At 50.8% G+C, this 23,085-nt stretch overlaps 1 protein-coding gene across 1 annotated transcript; it reads left to right on the top strand.

Moving 5' to 3' along the window:
* Positions 1–342: 342 nt before the first annotated feature.
* On the top strand, positions 343–13,154 carry LOC149522223 (butyrophilin subfamily 1 member A1-like). Its single transcript, XM_089770632.1, has 8 exons — positions 343–844; positions 2,882–3,229; positions 4,921–5,199; positions 6,899–7,003; positions 9,962–9,982; positions 10,624–10,644; positions 10,766–10,792; positions 12,609–13,154. The coding sequence occupies exons 1-8, from the start codon at positions 745–747 to the stop codon at positions 13,118–13,120; spliced, it is 1,413 nt and encodes a 470-aa protein (XP_089626758.1). The 5' UTR covers positions 343–744; the 3' UTR covers positions 13,121–13,154.
* Positions 13,155–23,085: the final 9,931 nt, after the last annotated feature.

Consider the following 23,085-nt stretch of genomic DNA (forward strand, 5'->3'; position numbering starts at 1 on the left):
CATACTGGTTTGCATAGTGACTCACCCTGTTTTGCTGGGTCGTGGTACCCACGGCAGCCAGTGGGGGTTACCCCAGAGCCAGCAGCATAGAAACCAGCCAGGTACCCCCACTACGTCACATGGGGTCAACATCTTGATTTACAGAATAGATACGCCAAGTATTCCAACCGGCACATCAGTCGTCATGCTGCAGTCCACACATCCTCTTTATCTCTGTTATCGAGGGTTTTCTCAGTGGATTATTGGTTTTCTTTTTGTCTGGGAGCATAGCCATTCGGGCTGTCCACATGTTAACCCCCCCCCCCCCCCCCCAGGCACAATGCACAGAGCTGAGAAGGTGAGGTGGTCTGGTGGCCTGGTGGTGGCAGACATCAGTTGGTGCTTTACCTATAGACAATTTCAGTCTGGATCAAAACGAACGGCTCTGCTCACCAGTCCCCAGGGGCCCACATCTGTCTGGTTTTCTGAGTTCTCCTAAAACCAAGGGGGTTCTGCCCCTTGGCACGAAGAGTATTCCATGAAATGCTGGAGTTGATTGGAGGCAGCATCCAAAGTGATTTTTTTATGCAGGAGCAGGGAAATGCACTTAAGTTGCATGTCAGGCCTTCTTCTGCGTGGCCAGAAATATATCCCGCTCAGAACTGTCTGTATTGTCTGAAATCACCATGACTGTTACATTCAATACATTTTTGTTGTTGTTGTTTTCTCTCTCCTCTCCCATCCTCTGGATCATCTTAGGGTGAGATGAAAATTCTTTCCATCTATGAGAGCTCCAGAGCAAGATCCTGTCTAGCTCATTTCATCATTTTCTTCCTCATACGTTACGTGCACAAGCTGGAATCAGGTAGGAATGCCTGTGGCTGCTTCTGCTTCTTACAGGATTTATTTACTTGCTTTGATCGAGTCAATCTCCCTGAGTCACTGTTTAACACAAACCAGAGCAAAAAATAGCACCAATGGCTCAGTGTGTCAACTCCAGTCCAAGCAAACAAACTTTGTTACGAACGGGGTAAAACTTGGTTACAGGTTGAATTTCAAATCTCAGTCACGCTGCTGTGGGAATGTCAACTTTCCCTTAGACCAGCTGTAATTGTGACCCCTCTGCCTGGTAGCACCAGTAGCAGCCTGGGTGGGGTTCAGTGTCTAGAGGCTCCTCTCCATCCTTCAATACAGAACTGGCTCCAGCCTCTCCCCATAACCTGGGGAAATTCATGTACAACTCCCGGGTGCCTCTGGGAGCCACCCTCCCCCTCGCAGGCACTGAGTCTGAGGGTATGTCTACACTAGCCCCCTAATTTGAACTAGGGTGGCTAATGTAGGCATTCGAAGTTGCAAATGAAGCCCGGGATTTAAATATCCCAGGCTTTATTTGCATCTTCCCGTCCGGGTGCCATTTTTAAATCCCCTTAGTTCGAACTAACTGCCCATGGCTACACGTGGCAGTCAGAAGTTAATCCGAACTAAGTCCTTAGTTCGGATTAACTGTTACACCTCATTGCACCTTCTGCCTGGGAGCGCCAGTAGCAGCCAGGGTGGGGTTCAGTGTCTGGAGGCTCCTCCCCATCCTTCAATACAGAACTGGCTCCAGCCTCTCCCCATAACCTGGGGAAATTCATGTACAACTCCTGGGTGCCTCTGGGAGCCACCCTCCCCCCTCGCATGTACTGAGTCTGAGTGTGGAAAAGACACTTTCCATAGAAGGGTGGGAAGTGACGTGGGGTTAGTTTGGGAAAACACCACAGACAGATTCTTAAATACAAACCACAAGTGACAGTCCCACCCCAAGCAGGCCGGGTGATGCGCCTTCCCCTCAGGGTCTTAAGTCCAGCAACACAAACGTCCCTTTCACACGCCCCCCTGTGGTCTGCCCACCCCTCCCCATGCTTGTTGAGGGGGCAGGCTGGACTGCGAGCCTCCCGCCATGGGGTGGCCTGATCCTAAAGTGGGGTGAGGGCAGGTTGGCTCCCACTGGGGCCCTGGGAGGGGCAGGTCCTCCCAGTGTAGGCTCCCTGCCGTCCATGTCTGCTCCTCATTGACAGTCGCGGCTCTTGGCCAGAGCAGCCCTAGAATGCCGAGGGGCAGCCACAGGGTTCACGCCTGTCTGGGGGAGGGAGTGGTAAAGAGGCAGGTTACTTGCGCTCTGGCCACTTATCACTTTTCTGCTGCCAGCCTGCTGCTGCTCACGGCGCCTCCCAGCCCCCTCTGGTTGCACTGGCAGCAGGGCCGGGGCTGCTATGTCAGCACAATGGGATGTGCCTGGAATGGGAATGAGTCTCACAGAGCCACACAGGGGAGAGACGGAATTGCCAGACTGGTGAAAGGGGCTGGCTGGGGGCCCCCATCTGTGATGGTCCCAGCCATGAGCCTCCCACACTGCAGGTGCCTTAAAGGAGGGGCAGAGGAGACTGAAACTCCCCCCCCCCTCAGATTTACACAGGGACTTTGCCGGCTGTTCCCCTTCATCAGGGAGCGAGAGGAAAGTGCCCAGTTGGCTGCATCCCTCACTCTGGCTGGGGAGCGCAGGGGGAATAAGAGCTGTGTACTTTGGTCTCGCTCCCTGGCAGGGACAGGAGGGGGAACAGCAAGCAGCCCTGGTACAAATCTCCAGGGAGAGGTGTTCAGCCCTCTGTCCTCCCCCCCCCCCCACAAAGCCACACACAGTCCCCTGCCCAGAGCTCCTCCTCATCTCCCCCAGCCCAACTACTGCACCTCCCCAGACCTCCAGCCCCAGCCTTGAGCTCCTCCTTAGGCACTGAGAAATGCTGGGGAAACGTGCTAGTGTAAAATATACAAATTAGAACCTTGTGTGACTAACTAATTCACTTTCTATTAAATTCCCCTTGGTTTGTTTTATTTTTTCTGTGCTCTGGTCAAATTACAGCCCAGTTCTCAGTGGTTGGGCCTGGTCACCCTGTCATGGCTGTATTGGGGGAGGACATCGTGTTACCCTGTCACCTGTCCCCCAGGATGAGTGCGGAGAACATGGAGGTGAGATGGTTCCGACATGAGTTCACTCCCTTTGTGCACCTGTACCGGCATGGAAAGGATGAGTTTAGGCAGCAGATGCCTGAGTATCATGGCAGGACAGAGCTTTTGATAGGCGGCGTCATGAATGGGAAAGTTGACTTGGGAATTATCAATGTCAGGCGTTCCGACGAAGGGCAGTACCACTGCTCTGTTCAGGATGGTGACTTTCATGAGGAAGCTGTACTGGAACTGGAGGTCACAGGTCAGTAACACGGGTCTGTCGTCTCTTTTCAGAAGGCTCTTGCACCCAGACCACAAAAGTAGTTAGGCACCTAACTCCACACCTCAGTCCAAAACTTAGGGGTCCTCAAAACAGTCATTAAATTAGTTACTTTTTATGCCAGAGAGAGAAAGGGAGGCTCTGTGGGATGCCCAAGGACTATCTCTCATTCTAATTAATCGTTAATTATTTATCCAATCTGCCAAGTAATTAAATAGCCAAAGAAACAGCAGGACTGGCATGAGTTTTCCCACCTCCCACGGGTGTACCTGAAACACTGCACCAGGCCCAGATTAAGTTCTTTGTAGGCCCTAGGCACGCTCATAATCATAGGTCTTTAAATTAGACTCTATATAAATATCTAAGGGAGAAATGCCCGATCTCCTGTAACCCTAAGAGTTCATTGTATGTTATACCTGTGTGTTGTTTGTTGACTAAAGAGAGAAAATTATTAACTTGGATTCAGCAGTTTTCTTATTTTCAAGTCAATTATTCATTTTTTCAGGGTTTAATTTTTTTGTAGGCCCCAAACTTTTTCGCAGGCCCTAAGCACTGAACCTGTTGTGCCGAATAGATAATCTGGCCCTGCCCCGTGCTACACCCTCTCCCTCTCTCTCTGGCCTGATGACTATTTACATATTAATAAACAGCAGAATAGTCATTGGGCCAGAGAGAAAGAAAGGCAGGAATTTTCTAGGTTATCACCTTTAACGTTATATGGTCACAGTAAGACATTTTCAATTAGTTCATGTTGCAGGCCGGTATGCAGGAATTTCTGTGGGGCAGGGGGTGAGCTGTTGAAGGGGCTGGTGGCTTCCCCTCCCACCTCCTGTGTCCCAGTCCCACCTCTGGCCTTGTTCCTGGGTGAGGAAGGGGGGAATCAGCCCCAGTCTATCCTGACCAGCCGGAGCATGGGGGAAGGAGAATGGGGCAATTTTCTGCCCTTGCCTTACCTAGGTCAGCCAGAATCAGTCCCATGGTGAACCATTCAGGAGCATGGGGGAGGGGGGAATCACACCCTTCACACACTCCCTGCGTGTGGGCCCATGTCGTTGGGTTGAGATGCACCAAGGGTACATGTCGCCAGAGGCATGTAGATTAGGCTACCCGACATAGGAAAATAAATAATCGCCGCTTCATTTAAATTTAAATGGCTGCCGCGCTGTGCCGATCAGCTGTGTGTCGGCACAGCGCAGTAGTCTGGACGCACAAGGGTCGACATCAAAGGCATTTGTCGACCTCCCAGGTAAACCTCATCCCAGTAACCTGCGTGCTACTGACTCTGCTATAAAACATGATCTGAACACACTCTGATAATCCACAGCCAGCTTCTGCCAGGCCTAGGATGACTGTTCCCAGCACGGTTCTCTTCAGTGCAGGTATCAGTGGCTCTGCCATTGGTCTGGGCTGGGACAGGAGTGAAGAGAGAATGTTTCTTCAGCTCAAGCACATTTAAAGCAACCAAAAAACTGAGTTTAGTGCAGCATTGCTCAGATGTGGCCACCAGGGGCTTTTCGTACAGCCACCGCCTCTGGGCCGTAACAATTTCATTAAGTCAAGTTTCCTCTTTCCATGAACATCAGCAGTAAAGTGCATTCAGTGATGTTATTGAAAATGTGAATGTTTATTCACTCGGCTGTAGGCTCATTTCATTTAACACTGATTCATTCTAGCTTTAGGCTCCGCACCTCGCATCTCTGTTGAGGGTCATCAGGACGGAGGGATCCGAGTGGTGTGTCAGTCGGACGGATGGTACCCACAGCCCCAGGTGCTGTGGAGAGATCCCAACGGGCAGCCTTTATCCTCTTCGACTGAAACAAAGACCGAAAAGGAAGGTGGTTTCTTGGAAATATCTATCGTTATAATGGAAAATTCAAACAAGAATTTGTCCTGTTCTATAAGGAACATACATCTGAACAAAGAAAGGAAATCAGTAACTTTTGATATATCAGGTCAGTTACTGCCAAAACCCCACTCTGTCATACTGGCAAGAATTAAAAATCAGGTTGCTAAATCGTACGGAAGTTCCAGTGTGAATACCACCTCACAACAACTATATTTCAGATAAAGTGAAAGTGGAGGGCGCAATGTTGGATAAAATGTACTCCAGGGATTCTGTAGTTATCCCAGAAACAAGCATTTTAAACCCAGAAAATTCAGGGTTACCGTTACATTTACAAGCAATCCAAATATGTTAATGCATGAAAGTGCCCTGCAGGGACTCCAGAGAACAGGGGGAGCTGGGAAGGAGGGCTTTCCAAACATCTCCGGCCCGGCTAAAGTGCAAGGTTTTATGCGGGTCTCTTAGGGTGTGTCTAGACTACATGGCTCTGTCGACAGAGCCATGTAGATTTGTTTAATGGGGAAAGGGAAATGAAGTGGCGATTTAAATAATCGCCGCTTCATTTAAATTTAAATGGCTGCCGCGCTGAGCCAACAAACAGCTGATCAGCTGTTTGTTGGCTCAGCACGCTGGTCTGGACACTCCGTGGTTGACATCAAAGCCCTTTGTTGACCGCCCCGGTAAACCTCATCCCACGAGGAATAATGGAGCGGTCGACAAAGGGCTTTAATGTCGACCGCGGAGCATCCAGATTAGCTGTTCAGCTGTTTGTCGGCTCAGTGTGGCAGCCATTTAAATTTAAATGAAGTGGCGATTATTTAAATCACCGCTTCATTTCCCTTTGCCTACAACCCTAATCTACATGGCTCCCTTGAGGGAGCCATGTAGTCTAGACATAGCTTTATTCTGGGTCCCTGGGCTGCAACCACTAAAGCCTCTGTGTGTTATCTCGCCCTGACTGGTGACGTGCGGGGGGCATGTGTAGCTCTGCCAGTTGCAGTCCCCTCCACTGGACTGAAGCCATGTTGCCACATGTGACAAGGGAAACTCCTTCCCTGCACTGCCCTCGCCTGCAGGATCTGCTCCTGCAGCTCCCATTGGCCAGGAATCTTGGCCAATGGGAGCCGCAAAAGGTGGTGCCCACAAGCAAGTGCAGGGCAGTGTGACCTCTGCTGAGCCACCTGCTTCTCACACCCATGTGATAGTATTCAGTACCCTGTTCTATGAAAAGTGGATAAGCAGAAACTGGTTTTATAGTTGGTTTCTGCCCGTGTTTATATTTGCAGGGAACAATTTTTCCCACGTGTATTTCACACAGGCTACGTCTACACTGGCACCCTTTTCCGGAAATGCTTAAAACAGAACAGTTTTCTGTTATAAGTATTTCCGGAAAAAGTGTGTCTACATTGGCAGGATGCTTTTCCGGAAAAGCATCTGTGGCCAATGTAGACGTGTTTTTCCGCAAAAAAGCCCCGATCGTCATTTTCGCAATCGGGGCTTTTTTGCTGAAAAGACTACTGTGCTGTCTACACCAGCCCTTTTCTGGAACAGTTTTTCCAGAAAAGGACTTTTGCCCAAATGGGAGCAGCATAGTTTTTCCGGAAAAAGACTGACAATTTTACAGTAGATCGTCATTGCTTTCCCGGAAAAGCAAGCGGCCAGTGTAGACAGCTGGCAAGTTATTCCAGAAAAGCGGCTGCTTTTCCGGAATAAATGGCCCAGTGTAGACACCACCTGTACAGAGTCTAATGTGAAGCATTTTCCTACAAGGCTGCCTGTTTTCAAGCTAGTGGGGCTTTGTGTTTCAGACTCCTTTTTCCCAAGAGCCTCTCCCTGGATGGTGGGCTGGTGCGTGACCTTGGTGATTTTGTTGCCGTTCGTCTGCCTGGCTTGGTTTTTGTTCAGAGTAAGAGGTAAAGCTCAAAGGGGGGAAATACAAAGTAACCGGAATGGGATTTTCTCTTCACAAAGGGTATGTCTACACTACCCTCCTAGTTCAAACTAGGAGGGTAATGTAGGCATACCGCACTTGCAAATGAAGCCCGGGATTTGAATTGCCCGGGCTTCATTTGCATAAGCGGGGAGCCACCATTTTTAAATCCCCGCTGGTTCGAACCCCGTGCAGCGCGGCTACCCGGGGCTCGAACTAGGTAGTTCGGACTAGGTTCCAATTCCGAACTACCGTTACTCCTCGTGAAACGAGGTGTACCGGTAGTTCGGAATAGGCACCCTAGTCCGAACTACCTAATTCGAGCCCCGTGTAGCTGCGCGGCACGGGGTTCGAACCAGCAGAGATTTAAAAATGGCGGCTCCCCGCTTATGCAAATGAAGCCCGGGAAATTCAAATCCCGGGCTTCATTTGCAAGTGCGGTATGCCTACATTACCCCGCTAGTTCAAACTAGCGGGGTAGTGTAGACATACCCAAATAGATTAGATGTTCTACCTGAGAAAGTTATCTCAGCTCAAGTTGCATCCTGGCATCCATCCTGGGAGGAGGTGATTGGCCTCTCTAGAGTCTAAAGTTATAAAAAGTTCTTGGCTCTCAGTGACTCATTCTCCTGCTGACCATTCTCCCCTCCCCCACTTCGCTGTGCTCCAAGCCGCTGGCCAAGGCTGCCCAAGTGTCTTGGGAGGAATCCAAGTACTGGCTGGGGAATCTGGTTGGGTCCCCCCAAGGGTCCCATTCAGCTGTTCCCAGAAGCAGCATGTTGGCAGGGCTACTTCATCCCGTCCCTTTGCCTCCTTTGTCTTTTGATCTGACTGGCTCAGCCCCTTTAGTTTCAGGTGGAAAATCAACCTCATGGGGCTCAATCTGAACCAAACCCCCAGTGCAGACCAGGCCTGAGTCTCAGCTCCTACTGACATTCAATGTGCTTGGTGCTGGACCCCCCCGACCTCCACAGAAATACCTGCCCTGTGGGGAGTTTCTGATGTTCAGTTCCACCGTGTTCAGATTATTGCAGCATGACTGGACGGCTTAGTCCTGCTGCTGTGGGAGCTCTGTCAGGTGGCTTTGGTGTTCAGACTCACATGTGAGCGAGTGTCCAGGCTTGAGGCAGACAGACGGACAGAGGCAGACAGACAGACACACAGACAGACAGGCTACGTTTCAGGCTCTGGAAAGCTTCAGGAAGAGGAAGCTGAACAATAAACAGGGGAGTTTGCTCTTTGTCTTGGGCTCAGAGCCAGTTCTCAAGGCACCAAGTTTTGAGGTTCTCTAGGAATCAAATGTGATGGATCCATGGGATCGGTGCTAAGTCCCAGCTGAGTCTTGCAGGAAGCTCTTTAGCCAGATCCCAGAGGGGTGTCGCTCTTTCTTGAGAGTCGGTCCCTCAGCCTCAGCACCTCCTCAGCTGGGCCTCTGGGCTCCAGCCCTCTTGATTCACACCAAGAGCTCTGCCCAGCGAGTCCACACTGAGATACGCTCTTGGGAAGAGACTTGTATGCACCTTGGGCACTAATTCATCCCAACAAGTATTTGCTGTGACACAAAACAGACTTTTCCAAAAAGAGCCAGATTAGTTTATCATCTGGCTCTTACCCACATAAATTTCTCTCTCCCTTCCACATGTAGGGACACACACCTTTACTCAGTTCCTAGGGCTCAAGGTGCAACCATGTGAATTTACGCACCCGCCCTTACCCAATTCCTAGGGCTCAGGGCACCTCTTCCTTCTGGTTAGCAGGATGTTTAGCCACTGAAAGAGCCTCACCCAGTAATGTCCTTATCCTCTATTGATTGACAATTCCCAAACAAGCAGAACACACATGCTAAGCACACGGTGTCACACTCACCAATCCGGGTACAGGCAGACTTCTCCTGTTGGTCAGGCAAGGTCAGTCTCTCAGGATCTTGGCTGCTGCATGTCATGGTCGTATAGATGGGTCCTGGCAGCTCTGGTCTTAGGCTGGGTCTTGGAGGTGAGTTCTTCTTCCAGGTCTTTCCCCTTCTTCTTGGTCTTCCTTTCTGTTCTTGTTTCCCTTTGTTCTTCTTCCAGCTGGTCTCCTTTTATCCTCCTTCGATTACTTTTTGGACCCCAGTTTATATAATGAAACCTGAGTTCTGCTTAGCTAGACTGTCACCAATTATTTTAGTATAACTTTACTAACCAGTGATAACAGAATTACCTAACCAATCATATCCCGCCACCCTAGTTGATTTACACCTAGCAAAATTATTTATCCAGCAGACAGGAACAGTTACAAACAAGACAGAGATCGCACAGTCAAACAATAGAAATGTGAGGACACTTAATCACAGAGTGAAGATTGCACAACCTCAGCTATTGATAAGCAATTTCTTGCCATCAGAATGGTGCGACTTAAGTTTTCTTTACCCATCTTGAGATCTGTTTAGTTATCTGGTGACAGTGGCGGAGGGAGGAGGGGAGGGCAATCAGGAGAAAATTCCCTTCTCACAACCTGGTATGACATTATTTTAATACAACGTAGATGGAATGTGAGTATGTGACTCCAGGTCTTACAGCTAATTGCTCCTGCTCTCCACTCTGGCTTCAGAAGGCAGCTTTGGCTATAGGCCTTCCAACATGGTCACAGAAAAACCATATTGTTACATGGCATCCATCCTTGACATTCCCTACGGACCAAGCCTGGATGTGAACTGTAGCTCCTGTAAGAAAGGTCTGACCATGTGCTGTTCATAAACTAACCATTACTACACTTAAATGTAACCAGATTCTGGGACTGATTTTTTTTGTCTTCTGGGAACCAACCTGTAAGTCACTGGAGAGCTGCAACTGCTTGGTAGAGGGGCAGCCTGGTCATTATTTGAGAACTTATAATGAAGAGATTCCTTTAAATCTAGATCAACTGAAAATCTCCAAATAATTGTGCTTGTTTTCTGTTGCAGGGAAACATCTCGACACCCTCAGTAAGTTCCTTCCTTCTCCTGGGAGAACCAGTTTTATGTTATGGAAGATTTTGACACAAATGTGACAATGACAATGTGACAACCCTAAGCAACACTGCCCATGCTAATCGCGTAACTAGTCACTGCAGTAATAGGGTAGGAAGCCAGCGCTGTGCTAGTGTCTTGGGGGGGCCAAATGGAGCCAGTGACCAAGGTGGTTTGTGCACTGGATGCTCACGGCAAAAATGCCTCCATACAAATGGAGAGGGGCTGGTGCAGTTCAGGAGAGAAATAAAGATGCGGCCACTGGGGTTAGCATCATGTACAGTCAATGCCCACAACCTCGGCATGTTGGCTCTTCATGAGTCAGAATTTCCAGACTTTTTGCCAGACTCCAGGCTGGAAAGCTGGCCAGGGGGGAGACTTTGAGGCTCCTTTTGCCTTTCCTTGTCGAGCTGACACAGCTCACACCCCTCACGTAGCTGCGCCAGTGTGAAAAGTGACTTGCACCGGGGTGGCTTATCCTGTGTCCAATCCTAGGCTGTATTGGCACAAAACAATGCCCAGCAGATCAGCCTCAGTGATCAGTAGCTGGGAGCCTGCGGTCGTTAATTTCACACAAGAGATTTTACAGCCTGGCCTTCTTTCTCTTTATTATTTAGGTAAATATCGCACGGAGCTCGGTAAGGACCTTTTTGTTGTTTGTTTTATTTCTTTCTCTAGTGCTCTTTTCTGATAGTGAAGCTGATTGATTCTACATTTGTCTGGCTTAATTCTCATTCCCATCTGTGTGTTGACTTTCAGCATGGAGGAGAGCCCTACGTGATGCAGGTAATTACAACAAATGTTTAATCAAAGGGTGATCCTGCTCTGTCACTGTGTAAAAAGGTGAAAAATATAATAAACAGAACAGAATATTTTCCTGGTGCGAAAAGCTCAGGTGTTGAGGTTCAAAAGAAGAAGAGGAAGGGAACAGCCTATCATGTCCTGGTTACAAATTGCTCCCCTACCTCTGGAGACAATCCTGGGTCTGTTTGGCTGAGTGAATATTCCTCCTCAGGATCCCAGCCCTAGAGTCAGGGAGAGGAACGAGAGCAGGGACCAGACACAAGAGTTCAAATCCAGAATCCTCCTGATCTGTGATCAGCTGGTGCCTGTTTTCTCTTCTCTCTGCCCCCAGAGATCTCCCATTTCTCTGCTCTCCATCAGATCCTGAATTTCTGCTGGTTTTAACCCTCTCATCCATGGTTTCCTTCCTTTCTACCAATGACACCCTCTTTCTCCTGTCCCCACCACTAAATACCTTCTCTTGTAGAATCCCACAGTTCTTTGTCTGCCCCGATGACTAGCCATAGACATTTAATTAGGGGTCTATTGACTCACGTCATTATCTTCGGATCTCAGACATGTGGCAGGATGGAGCAGAAATCAGTCTGGTGTCAGCAAGAGACGTCCAGGCTCCAGGGCTTTCAATACAAGGGAGGAAGGGCGCATCAGGGGAGAGCTAGTTGGGATCATGTGACTGAAAAGTCTCAGATGGGAAGCTGTGTTAGTCTGTCTGAAAAGACAATGAGGAGTCCTGGGCACCTTTCAGCTAACAGATTTATTAGGGCGTCAGCTTTTGTGGGTAACACCCACTTCATCAGATGGATTGGAGTGGAGTTTAAGCAAGGGTGTGTGTGTGTGTTTAGAGAAAGAGAGAGAGACAACAAAAGAAACTGGGTCCAAACACCTTCTTTCTTTTGTTGTCCATACACACCCCTGCTTCTGTTTTCCCCACAAATATTCATGCGCCAATAAATCTGTCAGTCTCTTCAGTTGTGCAGGGTGCCTTGTTATTTTTTCATAACACTGACGTGAGGGGAAATCTCCTGGGTCTTCCCCGAGAGTTCAGGGCAAGGGCGGAATGTAACGGGGCATGAGGAGTCACATGCCCCCTACACTCTGGAAAGGAGAGAAGGGGCTGTCTGGAAGCCATGGAGGGCACTGCATGGCTGGCCATGGGGTCAGTGGGAGGCTGCCCTTCCCCCCCCCCCCAGCATTAACCAGCAGTGGTGGGAGAAGTGGAGGATGTGGCCGGGGGAGCGGACTGAGCTGGGGTCACTTGCTCTGCTTCTCCCTGTTGCTGCTGTTGAGGATGGGAGGGGAGCAGACCCCCCTGCTGGTCTGGTCTCCCCAGCACAGCTGTTCCCCAGGGCTGACTCAGCTGGGGAAAGAGGCAGGGCAGGGGCGGAGCAGGGAGAGGGAGGAGCGAGGGCAAAGAGGTGCAGGCAGAGTTGGGGCTTGGCATAGAGGGGGCTGTTCCACTTGGGGGGGTGTCATGTGACCTGTGGTCTCTCAGCCCCCCCTGCACCAGCCACCTCTGCAGGCCCCCTAGTCCCACTCGGGACTGATGGGAACAGGGGAAATATTAAGTCTCAGGACTGGGTCAGTAAATCTCTCTGCTCTGCTACGGCCCCTCCCTGCCGGGGAGTGAGCTGCCCCTTGGGCTGGGCCGAGACCTCAGGGCTGCTCCCCACTCAGAGCCAGGCGCCCCTGGAGATAAGAGAGTCCCTGAGTCACTGCTCAGCTGGGGCAGATTCTGTCCCTGACGCCATCGACCCCCCCAGTGCCGAGCTCTGCCCCTCACGCTCTGATTCTCCCCCAGCCAACGTGACTCTGGATCCAGACACGGCGCATCCCGAACTTGTCCTGTCGGGGGATGGGAAACGTGCGAGACGGGCAGAAACAGAACAGCCCCTGCCTGACACCCCGGAGAGATTTGACACTGGGCCCTGTGTGCTGGGCCGGGAGGGCTTCAACTCGGGGAGACATTACTGGGAGGTGGAGGTGGGGGGTGGGCGATCCTGGGTTGTGGGGGTGGCCAGAGAGTCTGTGAGCAGGAAGGGAGGGATCAGCCTGAGCCCCAAGGGCGGGATCTGGGCTGTGCGCCGGTGGTGGGATCAGTTCCTGGCTCTCACTGACCCTGAGACCCCCCTGCCCCTGAGCCCCCCCAGCAGGATACGGGTTTGTCTGGACTGTGACCAGGGGCAGGTGACATTTATCGATGCTGGAACCGAGGCCCCGATCTTCACTTTCCCGCCGGGCTCCCTCCCCGGGGAGAGAATCCGACCCTGGATCCGGGTGGGGTGGGACACCGAGCTCCGACTGTCTCCCTGACACCAGCCCCTCTGGCCTCACACCCGCCAGTCTGTGTGACCCTGGAGGTCTCCCCTGTACCCAGTCCCTGGCTCCTCCTCTCTATGACCCCAGAAACTCCTCCTCATTCTTAGAGCAGCAGAAGGAGCAGAGTTGGGGGCTGGGCAGGGACATAACTAACAGCCGGGCTGGGGACAGGCGCAGGTGGTGGCCGGGCTGAGGACAAGCAGTGGTGGGGGATGGGCTGGGGACAGGCGGAGGTGGGGGTGGGAGGACACAGAATTAACCCATTAGGGTTGGGGAGAAGCTGGAGGCTCTGCAGCAGCAGGAGGCGATTTGCAGAGATCTGGGTCCTTTGGGACAGCCAGAGGGGAAGGGATAAAATCAGGAGAAACAAAGGGAGCAGATAAGAGGCCCAGCCCCTGCCCCAATCTTGGGGTCCCCGGGCACATTCTTGGGGGGAGGCTCTCTAGGCCCTGCCTGAGCTGTGTCACCCCCTGCCTAACCCCCTGGTGCCGAGCTGACCCTTCAGAGTCTCACATTCTGAACCCCCCTCCCTCCATCTTCCAGAGCTCCACCCCGAGGTGATCTCTGTCCAGAGACACGCACAGACACAGAGACTCTTTGCACAAGTCCCACCCCGCAGAGCTCAGTCACTGCACCAGACAAAGCACAAGACAGTTCAGAGCAGGTCACACAAATCGACCAAGCTGACAGCTCTGCCCCTCACTTTCTTCCCCCTCCCGCCCCACCTTGGAGGTTCTGGGGGCCAGTTGGGCTCAGGAAAGCAGCTGGTCCTGGCTCCTCAAGCTGCTGCCTGCTGGGAACTTTGCTCTCCCCTGCAGAGCTGGAGACAAGGAGCGAGCTCCAAGCAGGGGCTGGGCTATTGCAACGCTGAACGGCGCTGCCTGGAATTGTAGCTGCCCAGAAAATCCCTGGCACGACGCTGTGAGCCCCCAGCCTGAGTGACGGGGGATGGGAGTGTCTGGGACAAGCCAGCAGGCCCGACAGGGAGCTGCGTGAGCTAGCCAGTGGGAGGCGCTCACCAGTGGGGAAATGCATGAAGAATCCAGGCTCCTCCCATATCTCAGTTTGGGATAATGTTGGTTACTGATAGTCTGTGTCTACATTGGCAAGATATTGCACAAAAGCGGCCGCTCTTGTGCAAAAACTTGCTGCCTGTCCACACTGGCTGCGAGTTCTTGCGCAAGAACACTGACGTTCTAATGCAGAGTTTCCCAATTGGTGCTCCGGGGAACCCTGGGGTTCTGTGAAGCAAAACGAGGGGTTCCACGAGGAGCCAGCACTCCCCCGCCACCTCTGAAAGAGAGAGAGAGCCAGCTAGCCAGCAGAGGCATGGGTGGCGAGTTGTATGGGCTCATGGTGCCCATGCTCCACCAATATTTGGAGCTGGAGCAGGCCCCGGCCCCTCCACGCGTCCTTCCACCCTGGCCCCAGAGAGTCTCTCCTCCGTCCCCGGCCCAGGCCTGCTGTGTGCAACCTTCACTGAGCTCCCCCTTGCCGGCTGCTGCTGCTCCACGCAGCACGCTCAATGTCACGTAATGTCATGGCCCGGGATTTTAAAACTGCTGGGTGCTGCATTGCGCTGTGCGGCTGAGTTGCGGGTTCGGAATCCGGGGACGGAGCGCAGACTCCAGCTCTGCAAAGTGGAAGGCAGAAGGTAGGGAAAGGGGAAGGGCTGGGAGAGGGAGGAGAGAGGGAGAAGAAAGGGGAAGGCACCAAAGGGACAGGGTGGTGGAGAGACATGCCAGGGGGCCAAGTGCAGACAATGAGGAAAAAGGCAGGAGGGGAGGTGTCAGTCGGAGGAGGACAGGGTGATGCTGGGAGGGGAGAGGGGAAGGGCATTCGGGTCTGGAGTGGGAGGTGCTGGGAGAAGGCTTGAAAGAAGGGGTGGGCATGAGGAAGGCCGCGATGGAGCTAGTCATGTGTGAGGGCACAGGGGCATGAGGGGAACAGGGACAAAGAGTGGTGAGGGGATGGGCATCAGGGAAAAAGAGGGCAAAGGGGGCAGGGGAAGTGAGGGAAGAGGGAGGCAACAGGAGGGTGCAGGAGTAAGGGAAGGTGCAAGTGCCAGGGGATTATGGGGGTGAAGCAGAAGGGCAGACACCTGCAGGGGAGGGACCAGCACCAGAGAAGAGAGGCAGGGCAGGTGTGTAGAGGGAGGTGTTAGAAGAGGGGATGAGGAGGGGTAGCTCTCATGATCAGAGTGGGGCTACTGGAGGAGTGGGCACAGGGGGGAGAGAAGCTCTGGTGGAGGGGGCAGGTTCCAGGAGGGCTGAGGGCAGTGAGAAGGGCAGGAGCCAGGACAGCAGAGGAGGGTGAGGAGTTGGGAGGCAGCAGGCACCAGGGGAGCTGATGGAACAAGGAGAGGAGACTTGTCAGCAGAGAGAAAAGGTAAAGGTTTAAAAATATTTATTAATAACTTGGGTGCCACAGTGGCACATTCAAACAAGCCACATGAACTCAGTACTGGGGCACAACACAAAATTCATTTTGCTCATGCGAGGAAACTCCTAGGCTATGTCTACACTGATGGTTTCTTGCACAAGAACATCTTGTGCAAGAGTTCTTGTGCAAAAACATGTCCACACTGCCATATGTGAGCTGTGCTTTTGCACAAGAGTATCTGTGGCAGTGTGGATGCTCTCTTGCCCAAGAAAGTGCCGATGGCCATTTTAGCCATAGGGCTTTCTTGCACAAGAAATTCATGTCGCTTGTCCACACTGGCCTCTTATGCAAGAACAGTTGCACAAAAGGGCTTATTCCTGAGTGGGAGTATCATAGTTCTTGCGCAAGAGGCCCTGATTTCATACATGAGAACGTCAGTGTACTTGCACAAGAACACACGGCCAGTATAGACAGGAAGCAAGATTTTGTGCAAGAGCGGCCGCTTTGGCGCAAGATTGCACCAGTGTAGACACAGCCAAGGGGGGGAGGGGGGGGAGGGAGGCAGGAGAAGGAAATCAGCACTGGCTCAGCACATCTGCATGGCTTGGGGGAAGGTGCAGGGAAATTGATCTCAGCTGGGTTGCAGAGTTGGGAGGTCCAGCGAGCTGGGCTGCGGGGTGTGTGTGTGTGTGTGTGTGTAGAGCTCAGAGCTCAGTTTGGCTGCAGGAGGTTAGAAGTGCCGGGAACCGGGGCTAGACTCAAGGGGAGGGAGGGGCAGGGAATCAGCTCTTGGATCAGCAGTTTTGTGGGGTTTGGGGGGAGGTGCAGGGAAACAGGGCTCAGCTGTGCTGTGGGGAAGGCATGCAGGGAACCAGTGCAGGGCTCAGCTGGGCTGAGGTGGATGGGGGAGGGCATACAGAACAGACGGGCAGCTCAGCTGGGCTGTGAGGGGCTGCAGGGAACTGGTGCTGCCCTCCCTTGGATTGTGGGAGATGGTTTTGGGGGAGGTGCAGGGAACCAGCAGGGGTGGGCAGCTCAGTTGGATTGCAGGGGATAGAGGAGCAAAGAAGCCTAGTGGGGGGAGGGGGAGCCAGGAGCCCTGAAATGACCTCCCCTGGCCCAAAAATCCCTCATCTGGAACCAGTCACATCCAGAGGGTGCCAGATCAGGGAGGTCCAACTCATACCCAAGTCCCCTCCTTGCACCTTCCCTCGAAGCCGGACACCCTACCCTCAATCTGCTCCTGCTCCCTCCCCCTGGCCAGACACCCTTTGTCAACTGTGCACTGGAACCTTATTTGAAATGTTTGCTTTAATAAATGTTCTTTGAGTGACATCACCAGAGGTGCTCCACTGTGTTGGCGCATCATCCCAGCGCCGCAGATGGGAGTTTTCATTAGCAGTAGTCGGCCGGACCGTGCATGTACACTGAGCGCCTCATGATGTTTGCACCCTTTTGCTCACGCACATGGTCTGCCTCCTGCCAGATCCTTCTTCACCACCCTCTGTTGCAGACAGAGCGAGCTCTTCTCCTCAGGGGCTTTTTCTAGTCAGAAATAGGAATTTAGCTGTTAGTTTCTATATAAGAGGTTTTTCTAGCTGTGTCAGTTAAATATTTCTAGTGGTAGTAGAACGTGGGAGTTGTGCTGTTTGAAAACAAAGCTGCTTGTTTTAGCTGTTTGTACAACGTAGTTAAGAAAGACAGAAAAGACACACAGAGGAGACTCTTCACAATGCCGGGCTCCCCGGACTTCAACAAGTGACACCTGTCACGAGCTCATGACAGACATACTGCCTGCATATGGTGATGGGAAAAGTACCCAAAAAATAACTTGTCAAAGTACTGCTACTATGAAAAAAAATAATTAAGTAAAAGTCAAAGTAGCCTTGTGGAAAACTACTGGGCTGTCTCTATACTGGCATGAATTTCCGGAAATGCTTAAAACGGAATACTATTCCGTTTTCAGTTTTTCCGGAAAAGGAGTGTCTACACTGGCAGGCTGCTTTTCCGGAAAAGCCCTTTTTCCGGAAAAGCATCTGTGGCCAATGTAGATGTGCCATTCCGGAAAAGACTATTGGGCTGTCTACACTGGCCCTTTTCTGGAACAGTGTTCCGGAATAAGGACTTATGCCCGAGCGGGAGCAGAATAGTTTTTCCGGAATAGCGGCTGATTTTGTACAGTAGAGCATCGTTGCTTTTCCGGAAATTCAAGGGCCAGTGTAGACAGCTTGCAGCTTATTCCGGAAAAGCGGCTGATTTTCCGGAATAAGTGGCCCAGTGTAGACACAGCCCTGGTGTAAAAGTAGCACATCTTAACTGTACTCAAGTATTCAGAAGTAAAAAGTAGCCGTCCTATGGAAATCTATGGATAACCAAGTGAGTTATCATGGGGCACCAGTATTTTTCACACACACACACACACACATAATGTGCATTTATATATATGCATGTAAACCTCTGTGTGTGAGAGAGAGAGGAACAACAGCTGTTGATGAAGAAGATGCTTCTTCTGGAAATCTCTAGGGTGGTTTGGTTTGGTTTTATGTTTTGCAAATAGCTTATATCAGGGGTGGGGAACCTTTTCTGGGTCGGGAGCCACTGACCTACAGAGAAATCAGGTGGGGGCCACATGAGAGGCAACCCCCCCAAATCCAAATCAACAAAAACCCCTTCCTGATGTGGCCCTGAAATCTGGCCAGTGGAGAGCGGGGAAACTCTCCCACGAGCAGTTTCCAGCACCGCATTCCCCCAGCACCAAGCCGTGCCTCTTCCCCGCCCCCCACACTGGATCCACCTCCCTCCCTAAGGATGCCCTGAGCTGTAGCTGTGGCTGGTTTGAAGTAGATCTCTTCCCGACGCTCGCCGTGCCAATCAAAGGGGTCTGGTCCATGGCTTCCATATTTCTTGCAGCTTCTTCTGAATGACATTGAACGGGGTGACCCCAAGGGGCAGTAAGGAAAATCCTTCAGCCTTATGAACACTAGTAGGGCAGGTAAAGGGGATGAGGTAGATTGTCCGTTTTAAATTCATGATACTCCAAAAATGTAACTTCCTGGCATTGACACCCCTTGGATTTTTTTTACATTTTACATTCTTTGAGCTGTTACATTTATAGATCCCAGTAATTAAAAGTTTTTGCAATTAAAATTGGACAGGTGATCAGATTCATTTCAATCAAACTTTATCTCCCCTGATCGCATGCAGACAGATTTTCAGACACGTTCCTGGAAGCTGGCGCAGAACTCACAATGTCCTGTCTTACCTTTGGGAAGGCCTGCGGATGCTGCATTGTTAAGGGTGGTTGATTCTGCTTAGAGAGCCCCAATTTGGGTCATTTTTTGACAAGAAGGCTTTGCTCAGTATGTGTGTGTGTTCTGAATAATCAAATGTGGGTTTTTAAAGGCTTTCTTCTGTGACTAATATGCATGAAAGTCCTATGGGAAAGAATTATATTTTTTGGAGATAAGAAAAGCACACGGCTACCCCTCTGAGGCAGAGTCTATGCTGCACACTTATTTCAGAATAAGTTATTCTGGAAGAAATACTCCAAAATACCCTATTTCGAAATAGCTCGTCTACACGCAGGGAAGCCTCGAAATCAGTCCAAGACAGGCTCCCCTAATATGGATGCGCTACCTTGATAGAGCCCCAGGGAGCACTGGGAAGTAATGACTTTGAATGGCTCTGGGGGAAGCTATTTCTAAATAGCAGCAGTGGAGCGTCCACACGACCAGCATTTGGAAATAGATATTTTGGAAGAGGCATTAGTTATTGTGGAATGAGGTTTACAGAATAAGCCGCCCGTTACTTCAAATATGGATTTTGAAATCTATAATTGTGGTGTAGACTCTCTCAACGTTATTTTGGAACAACGGCTGCTATTCCGGAATAGCACTGCTGTGTAGACGCACCCTGAGACTCATCTACCCTAAAGGAATGACTAAATCAGGGAGACTTAATCTGTGCTGATTTTCTGTGTATTTGAAGGTGGATGTTCTCTCTGAATATAGAGAGTGTGTGTGTAATGGAAAGGAATATAATTAAAACTTTAGGTAATAAATGAGGAGACTGATTCTGCACTAGAGTTAACTGGAGTTTTAGCATTAACTTCAATGGGTCCACAATTACACTCATTGGGGTTTTTGGTCTCTTCTTTCATACGAAGTTTCTGTTTCATAGCCCCTGTGAAAGGCCTCTCCCCTGACAGGCATGTTATGAGAAGGGCGCAGTATGAGAACTAAGGGCTTAAAAACCTCCAGGGATGGAGACTCCACTACTTCCCTAGGTAACCCATTCCCTAGGTAACCCATTCCAGTGCTTCACCACCCTCCTAGTGAAATAGTTTTTCCTAATATCCAACCTGGACCTCTCCCACCACAACTTGAAACCATTGTTCCTTGTTCTGCCATCTGTCACTACTGAGAACAGCCTCTCTCCATCCTTTTTGGAACCTCCCTTCAGCAAGAGCTGTTGTCAACCTCCAACGTGTCTCACACAATTTTTTTTTCTAGCTGGTCAGCTCGGTCAACCCAAAGGCAGAAAATAGGACTCAGAAGAGAGATTCAGTGGGGGAAAAGAGGGTTAAAAACAGAGCACCTCCCAAAAGCCATAAACCAGAAAGTGCCTGGTTTGGTTACATACTTCACAGAACTCGCCCGGTGTCAAAAGAGAGTTACAAATTGGACTCTGTACTTGGAACTGTAATTGTAATCTAGACTCTTATCGACCGGGTGCCAATAAAAATAGGTAGGAGTCAAAATTAATGAGCCCCTGGGTTTATCCATCTAATGGCAGGAACAGCTAAGCAGGGAGCAAGTGGCAACTATTCCAAACAAATTGATTCAGATGCTTCTGAATCTGGTCCACAAGGCCTCTTTCTGATAGTCGCTTCCCTCTCCCCTTGCTGCTTCTAATTGACTATCCTGTCAATTATCCGATAAGCATTTGACTAGTCCTTCATGTCCCTAACAAAGCACCTGCATGTCACAGCCAGACAAGCTGAAACATGAAACACCCTCTGCACAGGCCAGCCGACGAATCGGGAAAGCATCTGGCAACCCGGATAGCCAGGGAGATGGCTTCTGAGGAGGTGCAGGAACAGGTGCTAACTCAGAGACTTCCCAGCCGGGAGACACCCTAAGGAAGGACTTTGCAAACCGGAAAGCAGCCGCTAAGAGACCCGCTCATCTGTGGGACACTACAAAAGTGATGGTGCAATAAGGAAATAGATGATGGGAACACTGGCCCAAACCCCACGGCTTCTAATGTTTTCATCAGATAACTACTGTTAACTCTGATCAAAGTCCTTCCCCAGGTTCACTGAGACAAGCCAAACACCCAGTTCCCAATGTTTGCTCACAGTAATTAAAAAAAACAAACAAAAAAAACCCCCACACCCTTCTCTTACACCCACACTGCAATCACATTCTTTTGAAAGAGAAATGGAAAACCCCTGTTTTTTCTAACATTGGTAAACCTCTTTCTAGGAGGAAGAACACCTTTTTCAAGAGAGCTCTTTCAGAAAAAGGTGCGTGTGGATGGGGAAGAGGGAGCGCTTTCAGAAGAAGAGGCAAAAGGAAAAAGCTCTGGTGGCCATTCTGTCCGTAGCAATCTGCGAGAGAGCTTCCACAGTGAATGGACGCTATCTGTTGAAAAAGCAGATCACTTTTTTGATGCGCTTTGGCAGTGTGGACGCTCTCTTTCGGAAGAAGATTTTTGGGAAGATCTCAGAAGAAGCTTTTCTGGAAGAAAGAAGCCTGTAATCTAGACATAGCCTGAGCTAAGGCCTGAGTAAGATCTGAGAGCCAGAACAGAGAAGGTCTCCACTTCCAGCAGTCACGGAGGGCGCATCTGCCCTGCGAGGCTAAACTGGAATAAGCCAGGCAACCTGAGCTAGGCTAATTGCGTCGATTAAGTGGAAATAGATCGTTTTGGCTTTGGGCACTGCATACACAACAGTGCTTCCAAGACAGAGCCCTCTGCCCCCCACTTTCTTTACTCCTCGCACACTGAGGGCCACAGGACTCGGAGCAAGAAGCCCGTTATTTCAACTGTATTTCAGAATAACGCTGCTGGGCAGACACAGACAGAGAGCCCATTTTTTGGGGCAGCCTAGTGCTCAGTGCCCTGTGGCAGTGGAGAGGCAGCAGCTCCTGATGCTGGAGATCCTGCAGCCTCACTGTACAAAAAAAAGTCAGGACTGACAAGATGCCAGAAATGCCTGTAAAACCCAGGCAGTAGCTCTCCGGTAGCTGGGGAGGGCTGGGAGATGGCCGAGAGGAGCAGGCTGGGGTGGGCCTGAGCTGTGATACCGGCTCCCCAGTAACCCTGGTCCCTGAGGGAGCCTCCAAAGCACAGAGCCCTGGACAGCTGCCCTGAACCATCCTACGGCTCTGAGAGCCCAACATTGGAACAGCTGAGAGGCCAGAGCACACGGCCGACTACTGGAAGACTCCAGTCGAAATTCTCTCTCCCCTCAGCCAGAGAGCAGGGGAATTGAACCTGAGACTCCCCCATCCCTGGCACAGCCATGCCCAGCCTCATACGTTGGGCACCTTCTCTTTTGCCCAGACTCTGAAAGGGCCCAGGCTGGGCAGCCATCTCTGAGCAGGCCTCTTGGCTGGGGCACCACACTCAGGCCAGGCCAGGCTCGGCTCCCATTGGCCTCTCTCCTTCCAGCCTGTGAATTGCTGTGGGGGAGGCAGTAGCGTTACCTGCACAGACGCAGAGACACGGGAGCCAATGGAAATTCCACACTGAAAAGCCCGGCTGCCAGCACCAAGGGAACTGAAGTGTCCGCTGGATTTAGAAGAAGTTTTGTGGATCTCTGTGGAGCCAAATTTGAGACTGTAGCTGGCTAGGCATGGCTGTGCCAGAATGTGGAACTCTCAGGTTCAATTCCGTCCATAGGATGGTTTGGGGCAGCTGCCCTATAAATCAAGGTGAATTAAATCAGCAATTCTGATCATGACTGAAACCAGCAAGCAGGAAACATTCCCTTAAATAAATCAGTTTTACTATCTGGAATTTTTAGTTATTTTCCTGAAGAAAGAGATTCTCATTGATGGTTAGCTGCTGAAGGGTATGCATGGAGAGGCATGCTGTGGCTCACCACCCTAGCAACAGCCTGGGGGAGGCCAAGGGGAGGGGGGTGAGTGGAGAGGTGCGGGCATGTGACAAACAAAGCCATATATGGAAAGGTTGAATCTGATTGGTTTAGAAGTTTGTGTTATGTAACCTGTAACTGCCATGTGCTATAAAACAGCAAGGGGAGGGGCTCCTTGCTCGAGGGGCTCTGGCTGATTTTAGTACCAGGGGCTCTCCCTTTGTGCACATTGAATAAAGTCTTGTTGAATTGAATTGAATTGAATTGAATCGAAGACCCTTGATTCTGCCCAGCACCTGACTCTCTGGGAACCACAAAATCCCAACAGTTTCTTGGCGCAGTGAGCAGGGTGAGAAATATCCTTCAGGATCAAGACCTACAATCAAGTTAGAGGGTGATTTCATTTTTCATTTGGTTGTGTGTCCCTGACCTGACTGGTGACTCTCACACCTTTTGTAGTAAGTGAAACTGG

Source organism: Pelodiscus sinensis, chromosome 19, assembly GCF_052426305.1.
Source record: "Pelodiscus sinensis isolate ZL-2025 chromosome 19, ASM5242630v1, whole genome shotgun sequence".
NCBI classification, from domain to species: Eukaryota; Metazoa; Chordata; order Testudines; family Trionychidae; genus Pelodiscus; species Pelodiscus sinensis.